Source organism: Poromitra crassiceps (genome assembly GCF_964638095.1).
Source record: "Poromitra crassiceps genome assembly, chromosome: 8".
In the NCBI taxonomy this organism is placed as follows: domain Eukaryota; kingdom Metazoa; phylum Chordata; class Actinopteri; order Beryciformes; family Melamphaidae; genus Poromitra; species Poromitra crassiceps.
Window position 1 is genome coordinate 4,151,298 of NC_139629.1, and position 22,000 is coordinate 4,173,297.

General features: G+C 44.6%; 1 protein-coding gene across 2 annotated transcripts in view; it reads left to right on the top strand.

Moving 5' to 3' along the window:
* The window catches only part of tanc1b (tetratricopeptide repeat, ankyrin repeat and coiled-coil containing 1b), a 216,250-nt gene that overhangs the window by 189,552 nt on the left and 4,698 nt on the right, over positions 1 to 22,000 (top strand). The window contains exons 16-25 of one of the 2 annotated variants that reach the window (XM_083641834.1): positions 1,071 to 1,307; positions 2,073 to 2,258; positions 4,038 to 4,116; positions 12,634 to 12,767; positions 13,475 to 13,598; positions 13,724 to 13,899; positions 14,332 to 14,464; positions 15,745 to 15,774; positions 15,895 to 15,986; positions 16,612 to 16,758. In XM_083641834.1, the coding sequence (XP_083497960.1) occupies positions 1,071 to 1,307; positions 2,073 to 2,258; positions 4,038 to 4,116; positions 12,634 to 12,767; positions 13,475 to 13,598; positions 13,724 to 13,899; positions 14,332 to 14,464; positions 15,745 to 15,774; positions 15,895 to 15,986; positions 16,612 to 16,758 (1,338 nt within the window). The remainder of the gene's footprint in view (positions 1 to 1,070; positions 1,308 to 2,072; positions 2,259 to 4,037; positions 4,117 to 12,633; positions 12,768 to 13,474; positions 13,599 to 13,723; positions 13,900 to 14,331; positions 14,465 to 15,744; positions 15,775 to 15,894; positions 15,987 to 16,611; positions 16,759 to 22,000) is intronic. The other variant, XM_083641835.1, reaches the window with a different exon arrangement.

The window sequence follows — 22,000 nt, forward strand, 5'->3', positions numbered from 1 at the left end:
GAAAATTTATTCTGAGATAAATGGCTTTTTGTGAAATTCGATAGAACAGTCACTTTAACCATTTATTTTTGGCGTAAGACGTCAGACATCTAAACAATAGTTTTGTACAGTAATTTCCTCCATAGCAGCAGGAAACCCCCTCTCCTTCAAACTCCTCCCTCCATGGGTGTGTCTCTAGTGGCTTTGCAGCGTTTGTCACAAGCGAGGCTCTGCCTGTCTGTGCTGCCTGGCTGCTGGCGGCTGCTCTTTGGGCGAGTCTGCATGAGTCATTTCGGTAGTGAGCTCAGCTGCAATGAAGCTGCGTGCGATTGTGGGCTTTCTGCGGGTGTTTCAAAGTGTGTTGCACGCATAATCTATTATGCAAATTTGCAATCCCCCACCGCCAGCTCCCAGCGTGATAATGCGCGAAAGCGAAAGCGTTTTCGCCAATCCATTTTACAGTATGATAATGGTTTCCTCGCGCGTTCCCCTGCAGTTTTGGCTGGGCTTTTTCTAGTCTGGAGAGCACTGTCGCCACTTAGTGGGTCGGTGGAATGGGTTGTACACGTTCGGTGGCTCCAATATTTTTATAGGAGACGTGGGGGGCGTTGATCCACGTCCCACCGTCAATTTTTTTTTTTTTTTTTTTTTGACGTATCAACACGTCATTGGCAGTCAACCGTTGGATTTTTTTTTACGTATCAACACGTCATTGGCAGTGAACGTGTTAAATTGGTGGCTTAAATTCAATTCAAGTAAGCATAAAAATTTACTGAAAATTAGTAATTAGTTACAGTTACTAGTTATTTCTCTCAAAAAGTAATTAGTTACAGTTACTAGTTATTTATCTCAAAAAGTAATTAATTAATTACTAGTTACTGCAAAAAGTAGTGGAAATAGTTACTCCCAACACTACATTTTCACATGACAAAGAAGAAATATGAATTTGAATACTTAAAATCAGATCAGATCAGATCAGATCAGATCAGATACTTTTATTGCCACGCGACCAGGTTGGTGGTATTTAGCAAAAGTACACTTGATAACTCTTGCTTCAAACCGACTTTCTGTGTTTGCATGGTCATTTGCAGGTGAGTCGTCTGCTGATGCTGGGCGGGGCAAATGTGAACTACCGTACAGAGGTCTTGAACAACGGCCCGGTGCTCTGCGTGCAGTCCCACCTGGGCCACCAGGAGATGGCCTCCCTGCTGCTGGAGTTTGGGGCGAGCGTGGACGTGGTCTCCGAGAACGGCATGAGCCCCCTCTGCTTCTCAGCCGCCGCGGGACACCTGGGTTTAGTCGGCCTGCTCTGCAAGAGGGGGGCCAAGGTGAGGAGCCAGCCTTCGTAACCAGTGTTAGAAGTAACTAGTTACTAAGTAACGCGTTGCTGTAGTTCAGCAATTTTTTGGCGGTATCTAGTAATCTAACTAATTACTTTTTGAGAGAAGTGACTGTAACTAATGACTCATTTTCAGTAACTTGCCCAACACTGCATATCTGTTGTGTTTTATTGTTCCACTACTTACTTTCCATCATAGTGACAATGGGTACAATGATAGATCAAATTTGACAGTTGTCTCGTCCCACACTGTGCCACAGTATCACTAAACTTATATGTCTGCATTAATAAGAGAATTGAAGCCAAAATAAATGAAGTAACGCAAAATGTACTTTCCCTACTAACAAATTACTTTTATTATGCAGTAATCTGTAAATTAAATTGCTTTGTGTGAGGAGTAACTCATAACTCTAATTAATTACTCATTTTCAGTAACTTGCCCAACACTGTTCGTATCCCTCCACCTCAGTAACTTCTGACGATTTAAGCTACCATAAAATGTCATCTTTCATCCCCTAACTTGTGTTCATAGAAACTGCATGGCTAATGCCATGTTTACTGGCACAGACGGCGTAGAAGGTATACGCAGTGGAAGTGGTCCCTGGGAAATTTGGGTTGGTACATAGTGGTACTTGGTCGTTGAAGTTTGGGAACCCCTGATCTAGGCTATTGGAACATACTTTGATCACAGGTGTTGGGTAGAATCCCACTGTTTCAGTACAGTAAAGACAACGCTGTGGTGTTGTGGGCCCAGGTCGATCATGTGGATAAGAGTGGGCAGTGTGCGCTGGTCCACGCCGCCCTGCGAGGACACTCGGAGATCATCCAGTGCCTGTTGGAGCTGGAGTGGAGCGCTGAGGGCCAGCAGCAGGACTGCGGCCTGAAGGTCAAAGCCCTCCAGCAGGCTTTGATAGCAGCCTCCAGCATGGGACACACACAGGTCAGACTCACTGTGCACACAATCACTCTCACCCATCTCCCATGGCATACACACAGTGAATATCATCCTACTACTGTATGTACATAGAGCCACAGTACAGTATGTACATAGAGCCACAGTACACTACAGTACAGTACAGTACAGTACAGTATGTACATAGAGCCACAGTACACTACAGTACAGTACAGTACACTACAGTATGTACAGTAATTAGAGCCTGGGGATACATGTACCTACTGTATAGAAAAGAGAGAAATGTGCATTTCCTCTGCGAGTGCCTTCTCCGTTGCTTGGCAAAGTACATTTCAGTTATTCCCTCCACCAACGGATTTATTTGAAATAAAGCCTAAGGCTGCTATCGACCCACACATGCTATATACACATTGAATACAGAAGATGGACTGACTGCTGAAAAAGCCATGGAATCGGTTACCTCTATACCAATTCTATGGCTTCCACTGTCCTTCATAGCAACATCACACCTCCTCTGCAGTCTTTTCACAACAAGCCTCCAGAGAGAATGTCTGAAAGCAGAGGGAGCAATAGAAAACTCTGAGCACATCTTGTTCTCACCGACGATGCGTGAGGTGTTAGTCCGTCTCGCCAATCTATCTGACGACGATGACCTACAGCGTGGGGTGTTATGGCTCATTTATAATCCATTTTCATATGGATTTTTATGCCTCCGCCGGCGATAGCCAGGCCGGAGGCATTATGGATCCGGGTTGTCCGTCCGTCCGTATGTCCGTCCGCCCGTCCGTACGATGTTCGTTAACGCGATTTCTGAGGAACGCCTTGATGGAATTTCATAAAATTTGCCTCAAACATCGACTTAAGACTCAAGGATGATCTGATTAGATTTTGGTGGTCAAAGGTCAAGGTCACTGTGACCTCTCGAACGCCATTTTCAAGCTTGTTAAGGCGATATCTCAGGAATGCCTTGATGGAATTTCATCAAATTTGCCTCAAATGGCGATTTGGACTCAAGAATGAACTAATGGCGGAGGCATAAATCCGCGGTGCGGTCGTTCTAGTTTAATGTCCGTTTCAAACGGTGTAATCGTCACTGCCCACATACTTCCATGCGTCTTTCACGTTGGTATCATGTTAAACAATACATCCACCAGTGGGCAGTAGAGAGTCAAATGTATGAGTGTGTGTGTGGTTCTGCTGCGTTTCATGCGTATCCGGAAGCTTTCAGAGGACGGACAGAAAATGCACGTAATGAACGCAGAGTACGGACAGAAGGCTCTGACAGAAGGCTCTGTCCGTCTCGTATAATTGGGCCTTTAGTCCGTCTCGCCAATCTATCTGAAAGCAAGGAAGGGGATGGATCACAGCGCCGTGCCGCCAGCTGCCCAGGTGCATTGTGGGTTTATTTTGGCTACGTCATTAGCTGGGTTTGGATCCCTCTCCGGGCCTGGATCTTCTGGGCACCTTAGAATACTGTAATAGAACTGGGCCAAGCAAAGCTATCGACCCACATATACCTCTGCTGTCGACGGAGAAGAGGAGACCCCTTAACACTCCAGTATTAATCAGCTTGGCCTTGGCTCACAGAACCCCACTGGCTCAGGAATCAGCAGTTCTCTCGTCTGCTGTGATTAATTGATCATCTGCTGGCCGACCAGTTTGCGCAGGCAGCTCCGTATCGATCAGCTGAAGCTTGTTTCACTGCTCCACCTGCTTGTTTCTTTTCTGCAATGTAATCAGCATGTCAGATACCTTCTTGAAGGTTGATTTGATATCTTATGCTGAAACACGTTTCTTGTTTGGCAGGTTGTGAGAGGCTTGCTGGCGTTGAATGATGAGCATGCTGTGCAAATTGACAGCCAGGATACTCTGTGGGGCGAAACAGGTATGTTTTCATCTTTTTGCATTACGTGACTCCACCTTCGTAGATCACCTGCTGTCTTATCTATCTGGACTCTGTGGTGCTGCACACTGACTTCTATCTCTTTTCTGCACCAAAATGCTGTCTGTGTGATGTACAGTGGAGCTTTGAGTTCAACCCAAATGTACAGTCATTTTGATAGCTATTCCAACCCAAATGTACAGTCATTTTGATAGCTATTCCAACCCAAATGTACAGTCATTTTGATAGCTATTCCAATTTTCCTTTACCCTTTCTTCCTGGTAAAATCATTGAGGTCCTATGGGGGTTTAATTCGAGTTTGGTCCGTCTTTTCCTCCAACAGTGATTTTCAAACCTACATAAGAATTACAGCTTGGATGTTTTTAGACCATGCCAAGTCACTCCATCTGTTGTACACATAGTCAATCCGTTAGTAGAGCAGGAACATCATTATCTGATAGAATTGTGTATTCATTAGTAAGCTCTTAACCATAGATTTTTGTCCTGATTCAATGTAGACTGGTAGCGGTTGTTAAAGGTTGGATTGATTTATTGTATTCCCCTGGATGCACTGATTCTGATTAAAGCTGTGTGATGACAGAAAGGGAGAAGATCGGGAGTAGATGTACAGTAGCTGGCTGCTGTTACAGTCATAACAGAGATTACACAGTAGACCACTCAGTCTCTGTCACACACTCTGGATGCGTCCACTCCGTCACACTGTCTGGATTAAACCCAGCCTCCATGTACTATCAGTCACAACTGCACGTAGAAACTTACGCTAGAGACATAGTCTGTGACCACCCAGGCTAACTCTGGATGGGTCCAAAGATCTTTGTAATATTTCACCATTACACATGAAAGTTGCTGCTGCTGTACAGTGTCATTACCACTGTTTACCAAGGCAGTACTGCCCATTAGGATGTTGACTCAACACAACACAGCCACACACATTTCCTTCCGAGCTGTTTTTGGTACAGTATTACCCTTTCATTTCCTGGAAATACAATCAAACTAAACACACTAACATCACGACTCAAGTGTGCACTTTGTTTCCTGCTGCAACAATATAGAAACATAGCTATTATATTTATTATATTTATATATTATATTTGAATAGCTAGCTATTCAAATTACATGGACATGTAATTTGAATAGCTCGTCAATGTGCACAAATACACTACCAACACCTATGATGCAGATAGAGTTATTTTAGAATGTTTTGAAATGTTGGCAAACGAATGTCTCTGATCTCATTATCAACTTTTTGCTCTGAGAGTTTAGTCATCTAGAGCTGAGATGCCAATTTCACAGTTGCACCCGGTCTTTTGGGCAGCAGCGTTTGGTGCATTCTTCTTTCCCCGCCAAACTACAATAGATCAAATGAGGATTTTAATAATTGTCTCTTTGTGTCGTCCTCAGTTCTGTGCCAGCTTGATTGAGCACTAACAGTTGCTGCATGAATGTAGGTCAGCCTATTAGCGGTGAGACTGTCCACAGTGTTGGTAACTGCCTGGCTAAACTACTGCAGGACTTGAGGCCCTGCAACCCAGGGACAATAGTCCCTCTGAAATAAGGTGACCAGATTTCTCAAATGAAAATCGGGGACATTTCCAGTCCGGCAATCAATATTTATCATTAAAATATCCAATGTTATTACCTATGAAATAAAAAAAGGGGGATGATTCCGGTTTCATTTATTAATATGAAATAATATAAAGTTCAACGCAACTCAACTCAACTCAATAAATTAATAAACAGTGTCGGCTTCACAAAGACGGCCCCTGGTGCCCCCCCCCCCACACACACACACACACACACACACACACACACACACCATTCACTGTGCCCCTTTACAAAATGTCAAAGTGTTCTCCAGCAGCATGAGGCCTGGCCGTCTGAACCTACAGCGCCGAATGTTTTATGAAAAGCCTCAGATCTCAAAAACTATTTTCGGTGTCGTCCTGAGTGCTTCTTCATTGTTCATGATGTCCTGAAAGAGCTGCAGCAAAACATGTAAACACTGGTTGGATGCCTGGATCAATGGGTGACATAGACATGTGATATGCTTTTAACCCACCCGTAAGCCTCCTGCAACCTTCCTGCTTGAGTGGTTGGAGTGGGCACGTCTGTAAAGGGGAGACTTGTGGGTAGTCATAGAATCCATTCTCATTCAGATATATTGAGGTGAGAGGTCAAGGAAGGGTCCCCTTTGAAATTGACCATGTCGATTTTTCAAAATTCATTATTTAGCCCTCTTCCTTCCCGACAAGGTAGCAGCATGGCATCGTTGGTCCCAATGGATGCTGTAGGTCTTTACAGTTTCACACCCTATAAGTATCATCACTCTAGATTTAAGAATGAGCCCGCTAGAGCTAGAGTCATATCGGCCGCAGACGCCAGTAGAAAATCGGGGACATTTTCGGGGACAGCTCCAGCCGGGGACAGGTCCCCAAAAACGGGGACTGTCCCCGAAAATCATGGGACGTCTGGTCACCTTACTCTGAAATATTCTGTCAGTGGAACCTGTTGTTCTCTGTTTTCACACATTTTGACTAGGATCTTTAAACAGTAACAAATAAAATGCAAAGTTAACTGTCAACACATCTGCCTTGTTGTGAAAGCATGATGGTAGGGTTAGAATTTGTTCAAAGCTGTTGGTCCTATTACTACTAAACATGATAATAGTCTGTGCAGTTTTTAGCCCAGGGTACTTTAGATATGACTATTGTGAATAATAGTACCGTAGTTATAATCTCATGCTTCCTCAAAGTCATAGCATCGGCCTGTAGCTGCAATCCAATATTTACCTCAGCTCAATTTACCCAGTGGATGTTCAATCACGAGCCCCTCCTGGCACCCATGGTAATCTAATGAAAGAGCAGGTCACAGGCTATGGCACCATTGACCTGGAACCAAGTGACACACTCTCACACCCTTTTGCCACATGAGCGCATATTCAAATAGCATTCCACCCACCTGGCGCTCATTTAAAACAAGGTCACGGACCATCTGTATTCCAAGGAAATAGCCGCGTAAACATCACAACGATAATACTGATATGATCCTCGGGTGTGTTCTTAGCAGACCTGAGAGTACTTAGTGCTGTGTTACAGCCATGCCTGGGCTGCAGTATCGTGGAGGAGTTCAACACAAGGCGAGGGAAAAATGCTTAGTTGACGTTTTCATCTTGTGGATTAGACACAAGCAGCAGAACTGGTTACTGAAGCTCTGGGAGATATTCAATCACGATTACTGTACACCCCAAACCCCCTTTCTGCAATTCAGAGAGCAGATTTAATAGGCTAACCTTGTAGTAGCCTACTATAGTAAGATGTGGAGAATAACATTGCTGCCCGTGAAACTATTCTCTGTTACCAACCTGTCTCGCTCTGTGAAATATGAGTCCGCATTTAAAATTCAATGGAAAATAACATCTCTATGCAAATAGGCCCAGTGTGGCCTGTGTTTGAATAGAAGCAGAGTTGATTGCACATCTGTGCGCGCCGGGCTCCAGCTAAAATCCCTTCTCAGAATGCAAGAGGCTTCTTCTCTCTTGTTTGAAGAAAATGTATTTGACTCGGGGTTGTGCAGTAGTCTGGTTTCTCCACAGCATCTTTCTCATAGGTGTGAAGAGTTTAGGGTGAAGGATGAATAGATTCTTCCAGTGTTGAAAAAGCCTAATCTTTGTGATCTAGTCAAGTGTACAAAATGTTGATGTGTTATGGTATCATTATGTATAGTATCCTGATGAACGTCTATGCCAAAACATATTGGAATGAACCTTCCTTTCTTAGCGTGGTGAGAAGTGTGCAGCCATCTCTTTTTTACTCGTGTGGACAAAAGAAAATGGAAGTTGTTTCTGTACACAACATGTATATCTCACTGTACCCGTACTCAATTAATAATATTACTGCTATAAATTCAAGCTAATTCTTGGGCTTTTTATGTGGCATAATAGAACAATTATATAAAGTTTTTATCATGACAAATGCAGTCCCCAGTGGGTAGTTCTGTGTATGTTGTTTCTGTCAAGTGTAATTATGGCAAGAATCCATTTAAATGATAAAATCTTTTCTTTGGTAGGTTTAGCATTTCTAATGAATGACTGGTATTTAGTGTTCAAAGTGTTTGTTTTTCTTCCATTATTTACCGTGTGCCGGCTCCATTCAGGGCTCTCTGGTGTTCTTCTTCCACACATACACCATGGCACCAGGGTGGTGTGGTGTTCTGCTGCAGAGTAGAAGTCTTCATACTGTATAGTAACAGCCAGTGTTGTAGTTCAGAGTCCGAGGACTCGTGACTCGACTTAGACTCGAGCACTGATGACTCAGACTTGGACTCGAACATTCATGCATTTGGACTCGGAAGTTGCAGACGAGGACAAGTTTAGACTTGTTTATTTTGTTTTTGGTCGTTTTTTGTTGTTGTAATAGGCCCTAATAATTTGGCATGCTATATTAATATCATGTCATTATTCAATTTTGTGCAAGGGCAGGCACATGTGTATTCCACCTACATGCGGATTCACACTCATGTTCAGTAACTAAGGACTCGTACTTGGACTCAGGGAATGGGGACTCGGACTCTTCTTTGGTGACTTGAGCTGCTTTCAGACATGCCTTGGAATTCGGGAGTTATCTAGAGGGCATCCGGATGGCGGTGTATGTATGAACACATTTTGGTGAGCTATGCGCGCTCCCGCGACCCTCCTACTATCCGGAGGAGACACTAGCGTGCTCCAGAGCTCCGTGAAGTAGCCAGCTCAGTGAGGCGGGGGAGAGAGACAGAAAGCCAGCATGACAGATATTAGTATATAAATAGTCGATGTGAATGAGCGAGTGAAAAAAAACATCATGCAGTTTCAGTTTTTCCAAATGAAGCTCAAACCTGCTCCGTGTGCGTCAGCCAACAGGCTACATGTTGCTGGATTGAAACGCTCATGGCTTTGATCTTATTTCATTTCTGCATAGCTTCGCACAGCACACACATTTAAAATAGAGCATTTTTGGACGCGAGGGTTGTCCTGCTTCCCAGTATTGGACATCGCTAGGTAGGGTATCTGCCACCTGGATGTGGTTGCTTGCGTTCATGCCTTTGATTTAACGTTTACACAGCGTTTGTGAAGATTCACGTGCAGAACCGCAAATTCCAAGTAGCGTCAAGTCAGGCAGCATAAAACGAAAACTTCCGGGTATAACATAGCAAACATAACATAGCAAAGACCTGTTTTCTTTGTAGCGCTTGAGACTCGAGGAAATCGATGCATCTGGGCGTGAGTTGTAGGGTTGTTTAATTAATTACTAACGTTATGCGCAAACGATTATATGCCGTGAACGTTAGGCAGTTATCGCCCATTATGTATTTTTAGCAACTTGTTTTCAGACTCTGCATGTTGTGATAGTTTGTTGAATGTCAATGCGATTCACTTAAGGCTATGCTCAGACAGTGAAGTGCAGCTGTGTGGTCAGTTTTCACAACTCCCCATTGTGTGGTCATGCTCAAATTCCCCCCACCCCCGCCCCCTCTCTACTTTACACCCGGAGGTGCTCCTCCCCCACCCGCGCCCCCTCTCTACTTTACACCCGGAGGTGCTCCACATGTATGAAAGCAACATGCCTCATGTCTGAAAGGGTACACTTCACATATCCCCCGGGTCAGGCTCAGGGCAAGCAACCCTGACCTGACCCGGAGTTCATGTCTGAAAGTGGCTTTGGACTCCAACACTAGAGACAGGAGACTCGACTTGGACTGGAGATATAGTGACTTGACTACAACACTGGTAACAGGCTAGCACAGCGTTGGTGATGATGACTCAGAGTTGGTGTATAAGCCGAGGTGCCCTTGACTGAAAAAACACTTGAGTCTTGCCTCAAGCGACAAACGCCTACACACTCTGTGTTCAATTGAAACCAAACCAAACTCTCAATCTTTCCTTATCGTTTCTGCTCCGATAGGCTAAATGAGTAGCTACTTCTCCAGGCTGTTTCTGGTATGCAGTATGAGTTCAGGTGCTGGACACGAAACTTTGGGAAGAGGACTTTACAAAGTGTGTTTACCTTGTTCTGTTCATCTGTTGATCAGACAGTGATTTAGAGAGTCTCCTCTCAGGACAGCTGCGTTGGTGGGCTGGAGAAGTGGGAAGAGCAGAGTTGAGACAAGGCTGACGAATTGCTTACAAAAGAGATGAGCGAGATATCAGCCTCTCCTCTGAGCAAACGGGGGAAGGGGGCGACTGAGATGGATATTGGTGAGATGAAATTGAGGAATTGAATGTTTTAAGCTTGCAAGGCAAAAGCTTAAGGCCTGTCGATCGTTGGTTTGGGACAGTCCCAGCTGCTGCTACTGCTCAGCACAGACACAGTCCCCAAGCTGAGGTCTGCCCAGAGTCATTGTTGTCTCCTCTGCTGCCTGCATGCCAGGATAGCCATATATTTTGGTGGAGCAGATGGTGGGTGGGGTTGTTTGGCTATGACGAGTGTCCCATCCAGATGGATGATGTCAGTCAGCCGTGGAGGCTCAGCGCCTTAAATCTCGGAGGTGAATCTGAGAGCAAAGCTATTCTTATTGTGGATCTCACTCTATTTGGACAGCCAGCACTAACCTTAAGGCGGCCCCATCTGCTACCATACATTGGCTGCCACTGATTCAGTGTAAGCCTTGAACAACTTGGAGAATCTGTATGCTAGCTGGTATGGCTCATTTAAGCTTTGGTTAGGAGATTCAAAGACAAGCACCAATTAATTACTGACATCTTCACTTTTTGTTTACAATGAATTACACCATTTTCAAAAACAACTTAAATATGTAAACAAGGATAGGCGTTTAACAGAGTTGTTTGTCTTTGTTGTCTAATGTTTGTCTGTTGATGCATTCAATAAATAGTCGAGTCTGTCAGAACAATGCTGTGGGAGCTTCAGGCAGGAAGTTAATGTTTAATAAGCGTAACACAATTGTCTGGTGTTAAACTCAATTAGCACAAAACATTATTCTGCATTTCTCTCTTATCTTTGCTCTGTAAATAGGACGGATTGGAGCAGTGTTAATTTTGACAGCAAATTTTGATTTAGTTTTTTTTTTTTACTAAAATGGCATTTAGTTTTAGTCATGTTTCAGTCATCTGAAATGTTTTAGTCTAGTTTTAATTGGATAAATATCATAAGATTTTAGTCGCCTAAAATCTAACAGGCTTAGTTAAAGTGTAATGCGTTATTTAAATGTTTTTCTAGAATTTCCAAATTCATTGGAAAGATCTATTAAACTGTTATTATGGAATGGTATTAAGGTTTGAACATGCAATGCAGACAGATTTAACTGTTTAACTTCTTATTTTCTGATTGAATCTCTTCCCAATGTGTCCCTCCCTAACATTTTCACCTAGTTTTTATTTGTTGACGAAAATGTCAATAGATTTCCTCATAGTTTTCGTCATCACAACTTTGTTTCTATTTAGTTAAGATCTAGAGTAGTTTTCATCAGTGTTAGAGGGTCATTTTAGTCAAGTTTAAGTTTTAGTCAACGAAAATAAAACTGGATTGCAGGATTGCAAACATGGACTATAACCAAAACTTTCAATTTCCACTCACTAAAGAGGTTGTCAGGGGTCAGTCCAAGTCCCTGTGTACTATTTAGTTTATTTTGGATCAGAAAATACAAATATATTGAAATGTAGTTTAGTGGGATGGTTTGAACTCCACTCCTGTCGCAGCACTGTGTGCTGTAATCCTTACCATCTTCCCCTCACATGCCGTCTATATAAAAGCATTAGGCCCTAACAGGGTGGGCTGTCTTCTCCTGTCCTCAGCCTTGACAGCTCTTGTCTCTCCTGTCCTCAGCCTTGACAGCTCTTGTCTCTCCTGTCCTCAGCTTCGACAGCTCTTGTCTCTCCTGTCCTCAGCTTCGACAGCTCTTGTCTCTCCTGTCCTCAGCCTTGACAGCTCTTGTCTCTCCTGTCCTCAGCTTCGACAGCTCTTGTCTCTCCTGTCCTCAGCCTTGACAGCTCTTGTCTCTCCTGTCCTCAGCCTTGACAGCTCTTGTCTCTCCTGTCCTCAGCTTTGACAGCTCTTGTCTTCTCCTGTCCTCAGCCTTGACAGCTCTTGTCTCTCCTGTCCTCAGCCTTGACAGCTCTTGTCTCTCCTGTCCTCAGCCTTTGACAGCTCTTGTCTCTCCTGTCCTCAGCCTTGACAGCTCTTGTCTCTCCTGTCCTCAGCCTTGACAGCTCTTGTCTCTCCTGTCCTCAGCCTCGACAGCTCTTGTCTCTCCTGTCCTCAGCCTTGACAGCTCTTGTCTCTCCTGTCCTCAGCCTTTGACAGCTCTTGTCTCTCCTGTCCTCAGCCTTGACAGCTCTTGTCTCTCCTGTCCTCAGCCTTGACAGCTCTTGTCTCTCCTGTCCTCAGCCTTGACAGCTCTTGTCTCTCCTGTCCTCAGCCTTGACAGCTCTTGTCTCTCCTGTCCTCAGCCTTGACAGCTCTTGTCTCTCCTGTCCTCAGCCTTGACAGCTCTTGTCTCTCCTGTCCTCAGCCTTGACAGCGGCAGCAGGCCGGGGCAAGATGGAGGTATGTGACTTCCTGCTGGAGCAGGGGGCGGTGGTGCAGCAGGTCAACCGGCGGGGGGTGTCCCCTCTCTTCTGTGCCGTCAGACAGGGACACTGGCAGGTGAGACATCACCAGATGCACCACGTCCACAATACAATATTATCACAATACGATAGTATTGCGGTTCAAGGCTGGCTCTGGAGGGATGCCTTTTGAAACGTTTTCTAAAAATCACGTTAAATCTTTTTTTAATTTACCTTCCAAAAGTCATAAAAGTTATTACCGTTTGTGAAGATTATCCTGCTGAACCCAAATTTGCATTCCCATAAACTTTTGTTAACCACAGACCTTATTTTATGCATCCAAGTGAAATCCCCATTCTAAAACCCCATTCACTTTTCCCCTCACAAACCCGGAAGTATACTTTCGGACTCATTCCTGCGGTTCTCTATATGTACACTTCAAAGAGACAATTACACTTGGCCAAAAAGCATGTGACTTACAGTCATCTGTCATGTGACTTCGAGTCATGTGTGTTTGTGCGAGCTTACCGGCATGTGTGTTTTTCTCTGCCTGTTGTCTGTGTGTTGTCTGTGTGTCGTCTGTGTGTCGTCTGTGTGTTGTCTGTGTGTTGTCTGTGTGTCGTCTGTGTGTTGTCTGTGTGTCGTCTGTGTGTTGTCTGTGTGTTGTCTGTGTGTCTGTGTGTTGTCTGTGTGTTGTCTGTGTGTTGTCTGTGTGTCTGTGTGTTGTCTGTGTGTTGTCTGTGTGTCGTCTGTGTGTCGTCTGTGTGTCGTCTGTGTGTTGTCTGTGTGTCGTCTGTGTGTTAGATCGCAGAGCTGCTGTTGCAGCATGGTGCCGATGTAAATATCAGTGATAAGCAGGGCAGGACCCTCCTCATGGTGGCTGCCTGTGAGGGCCACCTGAGCACCGTCCACTTCCTGCTGTCTAAAGGTGAGCAGCTCCAACCACGTCTGCGCTCAAAACTAAAAGACAATGAATATTCATCAGCTTGACTTATAGGCACTTCTTTGGTGTTTTGTAACGGGAGTTTTTGACGACTACGCTTCCTCTGAAAGGTGCCTCGTTAACTTCGATGGACAAGGAGGGACTGACGCCACTCAGCTGGGCATGTTTGAAAGGACACAAGAACGTAGTGCAATGTTTGGTGGAGAAAGGTGCGGTCATCGACCACACGGACAAGAACGGACGAACTCCGCTGGACCTCGCTGCCTTCTATGGAGATGCAGAGATCGTACGTGAAAATTGAATCGGGTCATTTTGTTGAAAACATCCAAACACAAGCAGAAACTATGTAGTTACATACACACATACACACACACACACACACACACACACACACACACACACACACACACACACACACACACACACACACACACACACACACACACACACACACACACACACACACACACACACACACACACACACACACACACACACACACACACACACACACACACACACACACACACACCACACATTAACCCCACCCTCCAGTTAGCCTTAACTGAAAGCATCATTGTGTCATTATTGACCACATACCGCTGTGCATTAGCTTCAGCACATTAGCCTCAGCACATTAGCCTCAGCACTAGCCCTGCTACTGCAGACGCTACGTTTGTGAGACAAGGGTGTTTTTAACGGCGTTGCCCTCATGTAGGTCCAGTACTTGGTGGAAAGGGGAGCGGTGATAGAGCATGTGGACTACAGTGGGATGAGGCCTCTGGACCGGGCCATAGGCTGTCGGAACACCTCGGTGGTGGTGACTCTACTGAAGAAGGGGGCCAAGCTAGGTAAGAACCGCTTTTCATACAAACACCAACGTTATGCCTGCATAGTAGAGCCCACTGCACATAGTTCAGGGTTCCTAAAGTCCTGGAATGTTTGCTGGATAAGTTATGAAAATTGATAAAAGGGACAACAGTTTTGGAAAAGTCAATCAATTCTATCTGTGAAGTTTGAATTTTGTTGTCAAACAAACCTGCTGTTGGAGGAAAATATTGTTGGTTGCCGTCTGTCTTTAGAGTTAAAATACTATATCAAAGTTGAATGCTTACAGTTAGTGTAGCTCATGGTTACTTTTTGATTCTCAATTCTCAGATGTTTTAAAATTAAAATTTGGTCATGGATATTTGAAAAGGGGTCATGGAAAAGTTTTGGAATTTCATCAGTGAAAATATGTGGGCTCCTGATAGATATAAAACTTATTGTACATTTATGTATTGTATTGCCCATTGTACATGTATGTCTGTATCGTCAACCATACATACGTGCAGCCTATATAGCCCATTGTAAAATGATGTACCCTACAGTCGTGTTACCACATTCACATAAGGAATGTTAAGTGAGTGAGTTTGTTCATCACTTCTAAATGCTACAAAGACGGCTGCTATTCCTCCAGATCCATGAGGGGTCTGCAGAGTTCTTTCATGTCTTACCAAATGTTGAGAACAACTGAAGAACAGGCTTTTGTTCTCCATGTAGCCGCCATTCCTCAAGTGTCTCATGTTAAGATAAGGCTAATGTTGGGGCAAAACCCTGTTTCCCTTCCTGCTATTCTTATGTTCACCATCAGTAGTACAGAAATATGTATATGTGTGTGTGTGTGTGTGTCGTGTGTGTGTGTGTGTGTGTGTGTGTGTGTGTGTGTGTGTGTGTGTGTGCGTGCGTGCGTGCGTGCGTGCGACTGTGTGTATGTGTGTGCCCTTCCATTTCTCCCTGAGGTATGCTGCTAGGCTAATTTAAGAATGTGACTTATCACCTAAATGACATCACTGAGCTATCTGGGCCTGCAGCTTATCTGCACTGCAGTCCGCTCGCTCAGAAAACTGCTAATATGCACCATGTCAAATGTTCCTTTAGCACAGTTAAGTGTGCTGCACATGTGTGTGCTGCACATGTGTGTGCTGCACATGTGTGCGCTGCACATGTGTGCGCTGCACATGTGTGTACCGCTACAAATACCAGGCAATTTCACTCTAAATGCATGCTCTTTTGTCTTGTCTTTGCATGGTTTCCTTCCTCTTCAATCGCTCATACTTAACCTTCTCTTAACTGCTTTCAATAAACTAAGGCTACAGAACTTCACCTTACGATCGATCAGGTACAATCTTTAGGTAACTTTACCTTGTATCAGTTTCCAAAGAATACAGTCACTGTCTGTTGGGGACCAACACCAATATAAGACCGGCTATCTGTTTCTCTCCGTTCCTCCGCCCCACAGGGAATGCTGCGTGGGCCATGGCTACGTCCAAGCCTGACATCCTGATCATCCTTCTTCAGAAGCTGATGGAGGAGGGCAACCTGCTTTACAAGGTACTGACTGAGACGTCAATGACATCGCTTCCAAAGGTCAACAGTAAAGAGCACTTTACTGAATAAATGAAATGTTACATAATACTCCTAAACTGCTCCGCTATACCGCCACAAAGACACACGCACTCTGAGTTATTATAAGATGTCACACTTTTATGCATTCTTTTATGTTTATTTGAAATGGAAGTGGAAAGGCACACAGGACAATATCATTTAGTTCAGCATGAAAACAAAAAAGGCGACTGTCATCTTTTACTGGCTCAGTGAAATGCAGAAAAATGAATGGATGTGTTCTGCTCTGTTCACACAACCAGCCGGGATTGATGGTCGACATTTAACAGATTGACTTTTGTGGCAGAAAGGATGAGCCAATCAGAGGTGTGTGTGTGTGTGTGTGTGTGTGTGTGTGTGTGTGTGTGTGTGTGTGTGTGTGTGTGTGTGGGTGGGTGGGTGGGTGGGTGGGTGGGTGGCTGTGTATGTGCTGTGTGTGATTGATGAGGAGGGAGGGCTTGAGCTAGAGAACAGCTATTGTGGGAGTATCTGGTGAACGCCTTGCCCTCCTCTCCCCCCCCCCCCATGTTCTCTCCATTCCTCACTGCCTGTTTGCCCTCCGTGTGTCCTCCAGAAAGGGAAGATGAAAGAGGCTGCCCAGAGGTACCAGTATGCCCTGAGGAAGTTTCCCAGAGAAGGCTTCGGTGATGACCTGAAGGCCTTTAAAGAGCTCAGGGTCTCTCTGTACCTCAATCTCTCCCGCTGTCGCCGAAAAACCAACGTAAGCCTCTCAAGAGGAACTCCACTCTTTTTTGTCTGTGTTCTTCATCCAGTGCCATATTCATAGCCTGCTCAGTTAATGACTTCACTGAACCAGGATTTGATTTGATTTGTCAGACATCATATGAATATCACGGGGCACATATGAATATCACGGGGCACATATGAATATCACGGGGCATGTGTAAATGGATAATTGGTGTAGAGCAGACTATGGGTAGTATTTCAAAATGTTTTGAAATGTTGAAAATGAAAAAATTAACCTCTGACTTGAACTAATTCAAACGATTAGGCTGTGTTAGCGTAGCCGAACGCCTGTTAGTGTTCAGAGAATCTGGAAAGCCATCGGTAAAAAAAACAACGAGCAAGCACCTTCCAATACCTGAAGAACTGGAACTCAACTCGCCCGGGCCGCGCACATTTATGCTAATTTTACAGAACGCTTGCGCTATTATTCTGAGTGCTATTGTCCGGATTTTCTTCAACCATGCCAACAGATTTTCATACAAATGGAAAATGTGTCTTGAGAGATTAGTGTTCAGATGCTACTGTAACAGACAGCGAGGAGCACAGTGCGCTCAATCCTGTGAAATCTTCATGTGAAACTCCATTCAAGTACGTGCCGACCTGCTTGCTCACTCGGGCTGAGGTTAACTGTGCTGAGTTGTGGCATTGCAGAGTTTGAGTAGTCAGTGAATGTTTTATTAGAGCGATAAACTAAATGACTGTTTGCTATGTGCTCAGTCGTTCATTTCCATACTCTGTGGCTCAAACATGGAGAAAATTTGAATCCTTCAAGCTATAATTTTCCTGAATAGATTTTTCTGAGCACATGTTTCTATATTGACAGAAAAGTTCATGCAAGTCTTGGTCTAGCAGGTACTGTAGATGACATGTTGTAGTGAGCCAGCTGTTGTGACATGTCGTGAGCTAGCAGGGAAACTTGAGTGAAACAACAGGAGGTGTGTTGTCTATTTCCATGGTAACCACGCATGGGGTGCCCGCCTGCTATTGTATCACTACCAGCGTTTCCGCTAGCACTCATTGCTGCAGGACATCGTGTCCTTTAAGATTTCAAATAAAGTAGGGTAAATGGTATAAATTATAAATTCAGGACACATTAAATCTGTGTTTATTGAGCTTAAAAACCTACGCTGCGCTATGTGGTGTGGCGATGGTCCAGCTGGTCGTCTCGTCCAGGCGGAAAACACTAGCGTCCCGATAATATAAATAGATCCATGCGTCCACGTTAGCAAGCAGGCAGAAAACACTAGCCTCTAGCTACGTTAGCAAGCAGGCAGAAAACACTAGCCTCTAGCTACGTTAGCAAGCAGGCAGAAAACACTAGCCTCTAGCTACGTTAACAAGTAGGCAGAAAACACTAGCCTCTAGCTACGTTAGCAAGCAGGCAGAAAACACTAGCCTCTAGCTACGTTAACAAGCAGGCAGAAAACACTAGCCTCTAGCTACGTTAACAAGCAGGCAGAAAACACTAGCCTCTAGCTACGTTAACAAGCAGGCAGAAAACACTAGCCTCTAGCTACGTTAACAAGCAGGCAGAAAACACTAGCCTCTAGCTACGTTAACAAGCAGGCAGAAAACACTAGCCTCTAGCTACGTTAACAAGCAGGCAGAAAACACTAGCCTCTAGCTACGTTAACAAGCAGGCAGAAAACACTAGCCTCTAGCTACGTTAACAAGCAGGCAGAAAACACTAGCCTCTAGCTACGTTAGCAAGCAGGCAGAAAACACTAGCCTCTAGCTACGTTAACAAGCAGGCAGAAAACACTAGCCTCTAGCTACGTTAACAAGCAGGCAGAAAACACTAGCCTCTAGCTACGTTAACAAGCAGGCAGAAAACACTAGCCTCTAGCTACGTTAACAAGCAGGCAGAAAACACTAGCCTCTAGCTACGTTAACAAGCAGGCAGAAAACACTAGCCTCTAGCTACGTTAACAAGCAGGCAGAAAACACTAGCCTCTAGCTACGTTAGCAAGCAGGCAGAAAACACTAGCCTCTAGCTACGTTAACAAGCAGGCAGAAAACACTAGCCTCTAGCTACGTTAACAAGCAGGCAGAAAACACTAGCCTCTAGCTACGTTAACAAGCAGGCAGAAAACACTAGCCTCTAGCTACGTTAACAAGCAGGCAGAAAACACTAGCCTCTACAGTCATTAGCATCAGGCTACAGTTCTCAGACGATAGGATAGCATGCAAAACTTTAGCCGTACAAACACACTTATTACAAATGAGTCAGGCTAATAAGAGTACTAGAAAATAGTAGACTTGGCTTGCTTTGGGTAGCTACCCACTAAGTTAAGAGGAAAACACACACGCTATAGACGGTTTTCACCTGTGTGTTGCGCAATAGACCAAATCACCGTGACGTCACCATGTAAACAACATTTACTTCCGCGTACCACTTCGGGAAGGCGGCAGGTTTAAATTTGCGTGTTGTCAAATAAATGCTGTCAAACTCTCGTTGCTTTCGGCCGACTACTTTCAATTTAAATGTTCAAACGGTTGGCAAACATGCTTGTCCGACGTATCTAGCCTTTCTTCTGCGTTTGTTTTATGTAGTGTTAGCTAGCTAATAACGTTTGTTTACAACTGTCAAACTCGCTGTTTTTTTGCAGACTCGTTAACGTTACGTTACAGACAGAGGCTACTGACGCCGCTCGGATACAGCTCGGAACCCGGATGTTGTAGCTGTAGTAAGCCTGTGCCGCCGAATCCAGAGTTCTCTTTGCTCATGTTTGCCCTTTGCAGAGGGAATTCTGAATAATCCAAATCTTGACCCGCTCTTTATGGTCACTGGACACCCAACAACACAACACGAACTAACCATTTTTGTCGTCTTTGTCTGTTTTTGTCTTCAACACGTCAGTTTGTGCCGTTCACCGCCATTATGATGTGTGGAGGTAACCTAAGGTGACCAGACGTCCCCGATTTTCAGGGACAGTCCCCGTTTTTGGTGACCTGTCCCCGGCTGGAGCTGTCCCCGAAAATGTCCCCGATTTTCTACTGGCGTCTGCGGCCGATATTACTCTAGCTCTATTAGGCTCATTCTTAAATCTAGAGTGAAGATACTTATAGGCCGGCGATCCTCAAAGTCCGGACTCCGGTCCGCATCCGGACCGAGACGCCGTCCTATCCGGACCGAGCCCTATAACCTACAAATCATTGATAACTCACATTTTCATGGAGCGTTTCTATTTTAACCGGCACATGCTTTTCTAGTCTTTACGGTAATACTGGTTCATCTGCCAGGAAGCTCACAGACCAATGAATGCGCTGTAAATCATCGCACGTGATGCTACTCGGCCAATCAAATAAGCGAATCGTTTCTCCCTGTCGTTTCCTAGTGCTGCTGTGAGATTGACACACGGACGGAGGGGATGCGAGACATAGAAGTAATTTCACATGGCGTGGTCAAAAGAAACGACTCTTACATGTCCATTCATTGTTCTTACAGGCAGTTCAAAACCAGTATGTCTCGGTTGAAGTGCGATCCGATCCTGACCTGTCTATGGAAGCGCCACACATGAGCAAACACACGTACACACACACGTACACACACCAGCGCACACACACATTCACTTGCCCGACGGCATGAGAAGTTTGCATTGGGAACGCTCGACAGACAGACACAGACACAGACAGAGGGGGCAGACGGATAGATTGATATATGGATGGATGGATGGATGGATGGATAGATAGATAGATAGATAGATAGCTCACTTCTCTAAAGAGAAAAGGTGGAGCTGGAAGTTTGTTGGCTTGATTTAACAGTCAGTTGTATACAGACACCATTAGGCTACTTCAGTCATTGAGTTCAATGGCACTGAATCATAATGCAAGCTACGTTACAATGTTCCGGACCTTTGCTTAAGGAAATTTTCTCGAACTGGACCTCTTTGAATTTTAATTGAGTGCCCCTGTATGAAACTGTAAGACCTACAGCATCCATTGGGACCAACAACAATGCCATGCTACCTTGTTGGGAAGGAAGGAAGGCTAAATAATGAATTTTGAAAAACCGGCATGGTCAATTTCAAAGATCTCTGAATGAGAATGGATTCTATGAGTACCCATGAGTCTCCCCTTTACAGACGTGCCCACTGGCCAACCATTCAAGCAGGAAGGTTGCAGGAGGCTTACGGGCGGGTTAAAAGCATATCAAAGCATCTCATATCTATGTCGCCCACTGATCCAGACATCCAACAAGTGTTTACAAGTTTTGCTGCTTCCTGCTCTTCCAGGAAGACATTGAAAAAGCAATTAGCACTCCACCGAAAATACATTTTGAGATCTGAGGCTATTCATCAGGGCCTCTTCGGTACAACAGCCATGGGCAAAATAAATGAAACCGGAATCATCCCCCTTTTTTATTTCATAGGTAATAACATTGGATATGTTAATGATATATTCATTGCCGGACTGGAAATGTCCCCGATTTTCATTTGAGAAATCTGGTCACCTTAAGGTAACCGGAACCAGGGGTAACCGGAAGTAAATGTAAACATCCCCGCTGATTTGGTCTATAGCCACAACTCCTCAGCACGGCTGTATTCAGACCCGAATTATAAACTGGAAACCGGAGTACGTTATAAACGTTATAAATATAGTTACGTTATAAACAACTAACCAACGCTGGGGGTCCGTATGGAAACAGTGTTACTCGAAATGGTTAAAAGTTAAATCAATTTGGTTATTCAGTGGTTCATTACTTTACTGCCATGTAAAGTAACTAACGTTAGCCGCTAGCAGCATTAGCCACAGTATCCGTCTATATCAGTGCCCCAGTGCACAGCAGCGAGCGCAACACAAACCTCACTGCACTGTCAAAATCCCAACACTCAGTCCCGCCCAGCTGCCCCATTAGTCAATAGCATTTGAGAGAAACGTGATGTACAGTACCTCTCTAAACTGATCAATCAGAAGCAGCTAAAGACGAGCAGTACTAGCAACTATAGTGTTACCAAACTATAAAGTGACAGGTCAATATTCTTGACTCGGGGTTTAACCCGGGGTTACAATAATTAATAGCATCGGGACTCGGGAGATAATTTACAGGACACGGTGTCCTGAAGATTTTAATTTACAGGTTTTTGATGAATTTTAAAGGCCAATGTCCTGCAATTACGGGACAACGGAAACCCTGATCGCTACACAGAGCCACCATGCAGCATGGGTCCGCTGCAGCTACAGTGGCAGCCATCTTGAATTGCCGCTCCCAACCC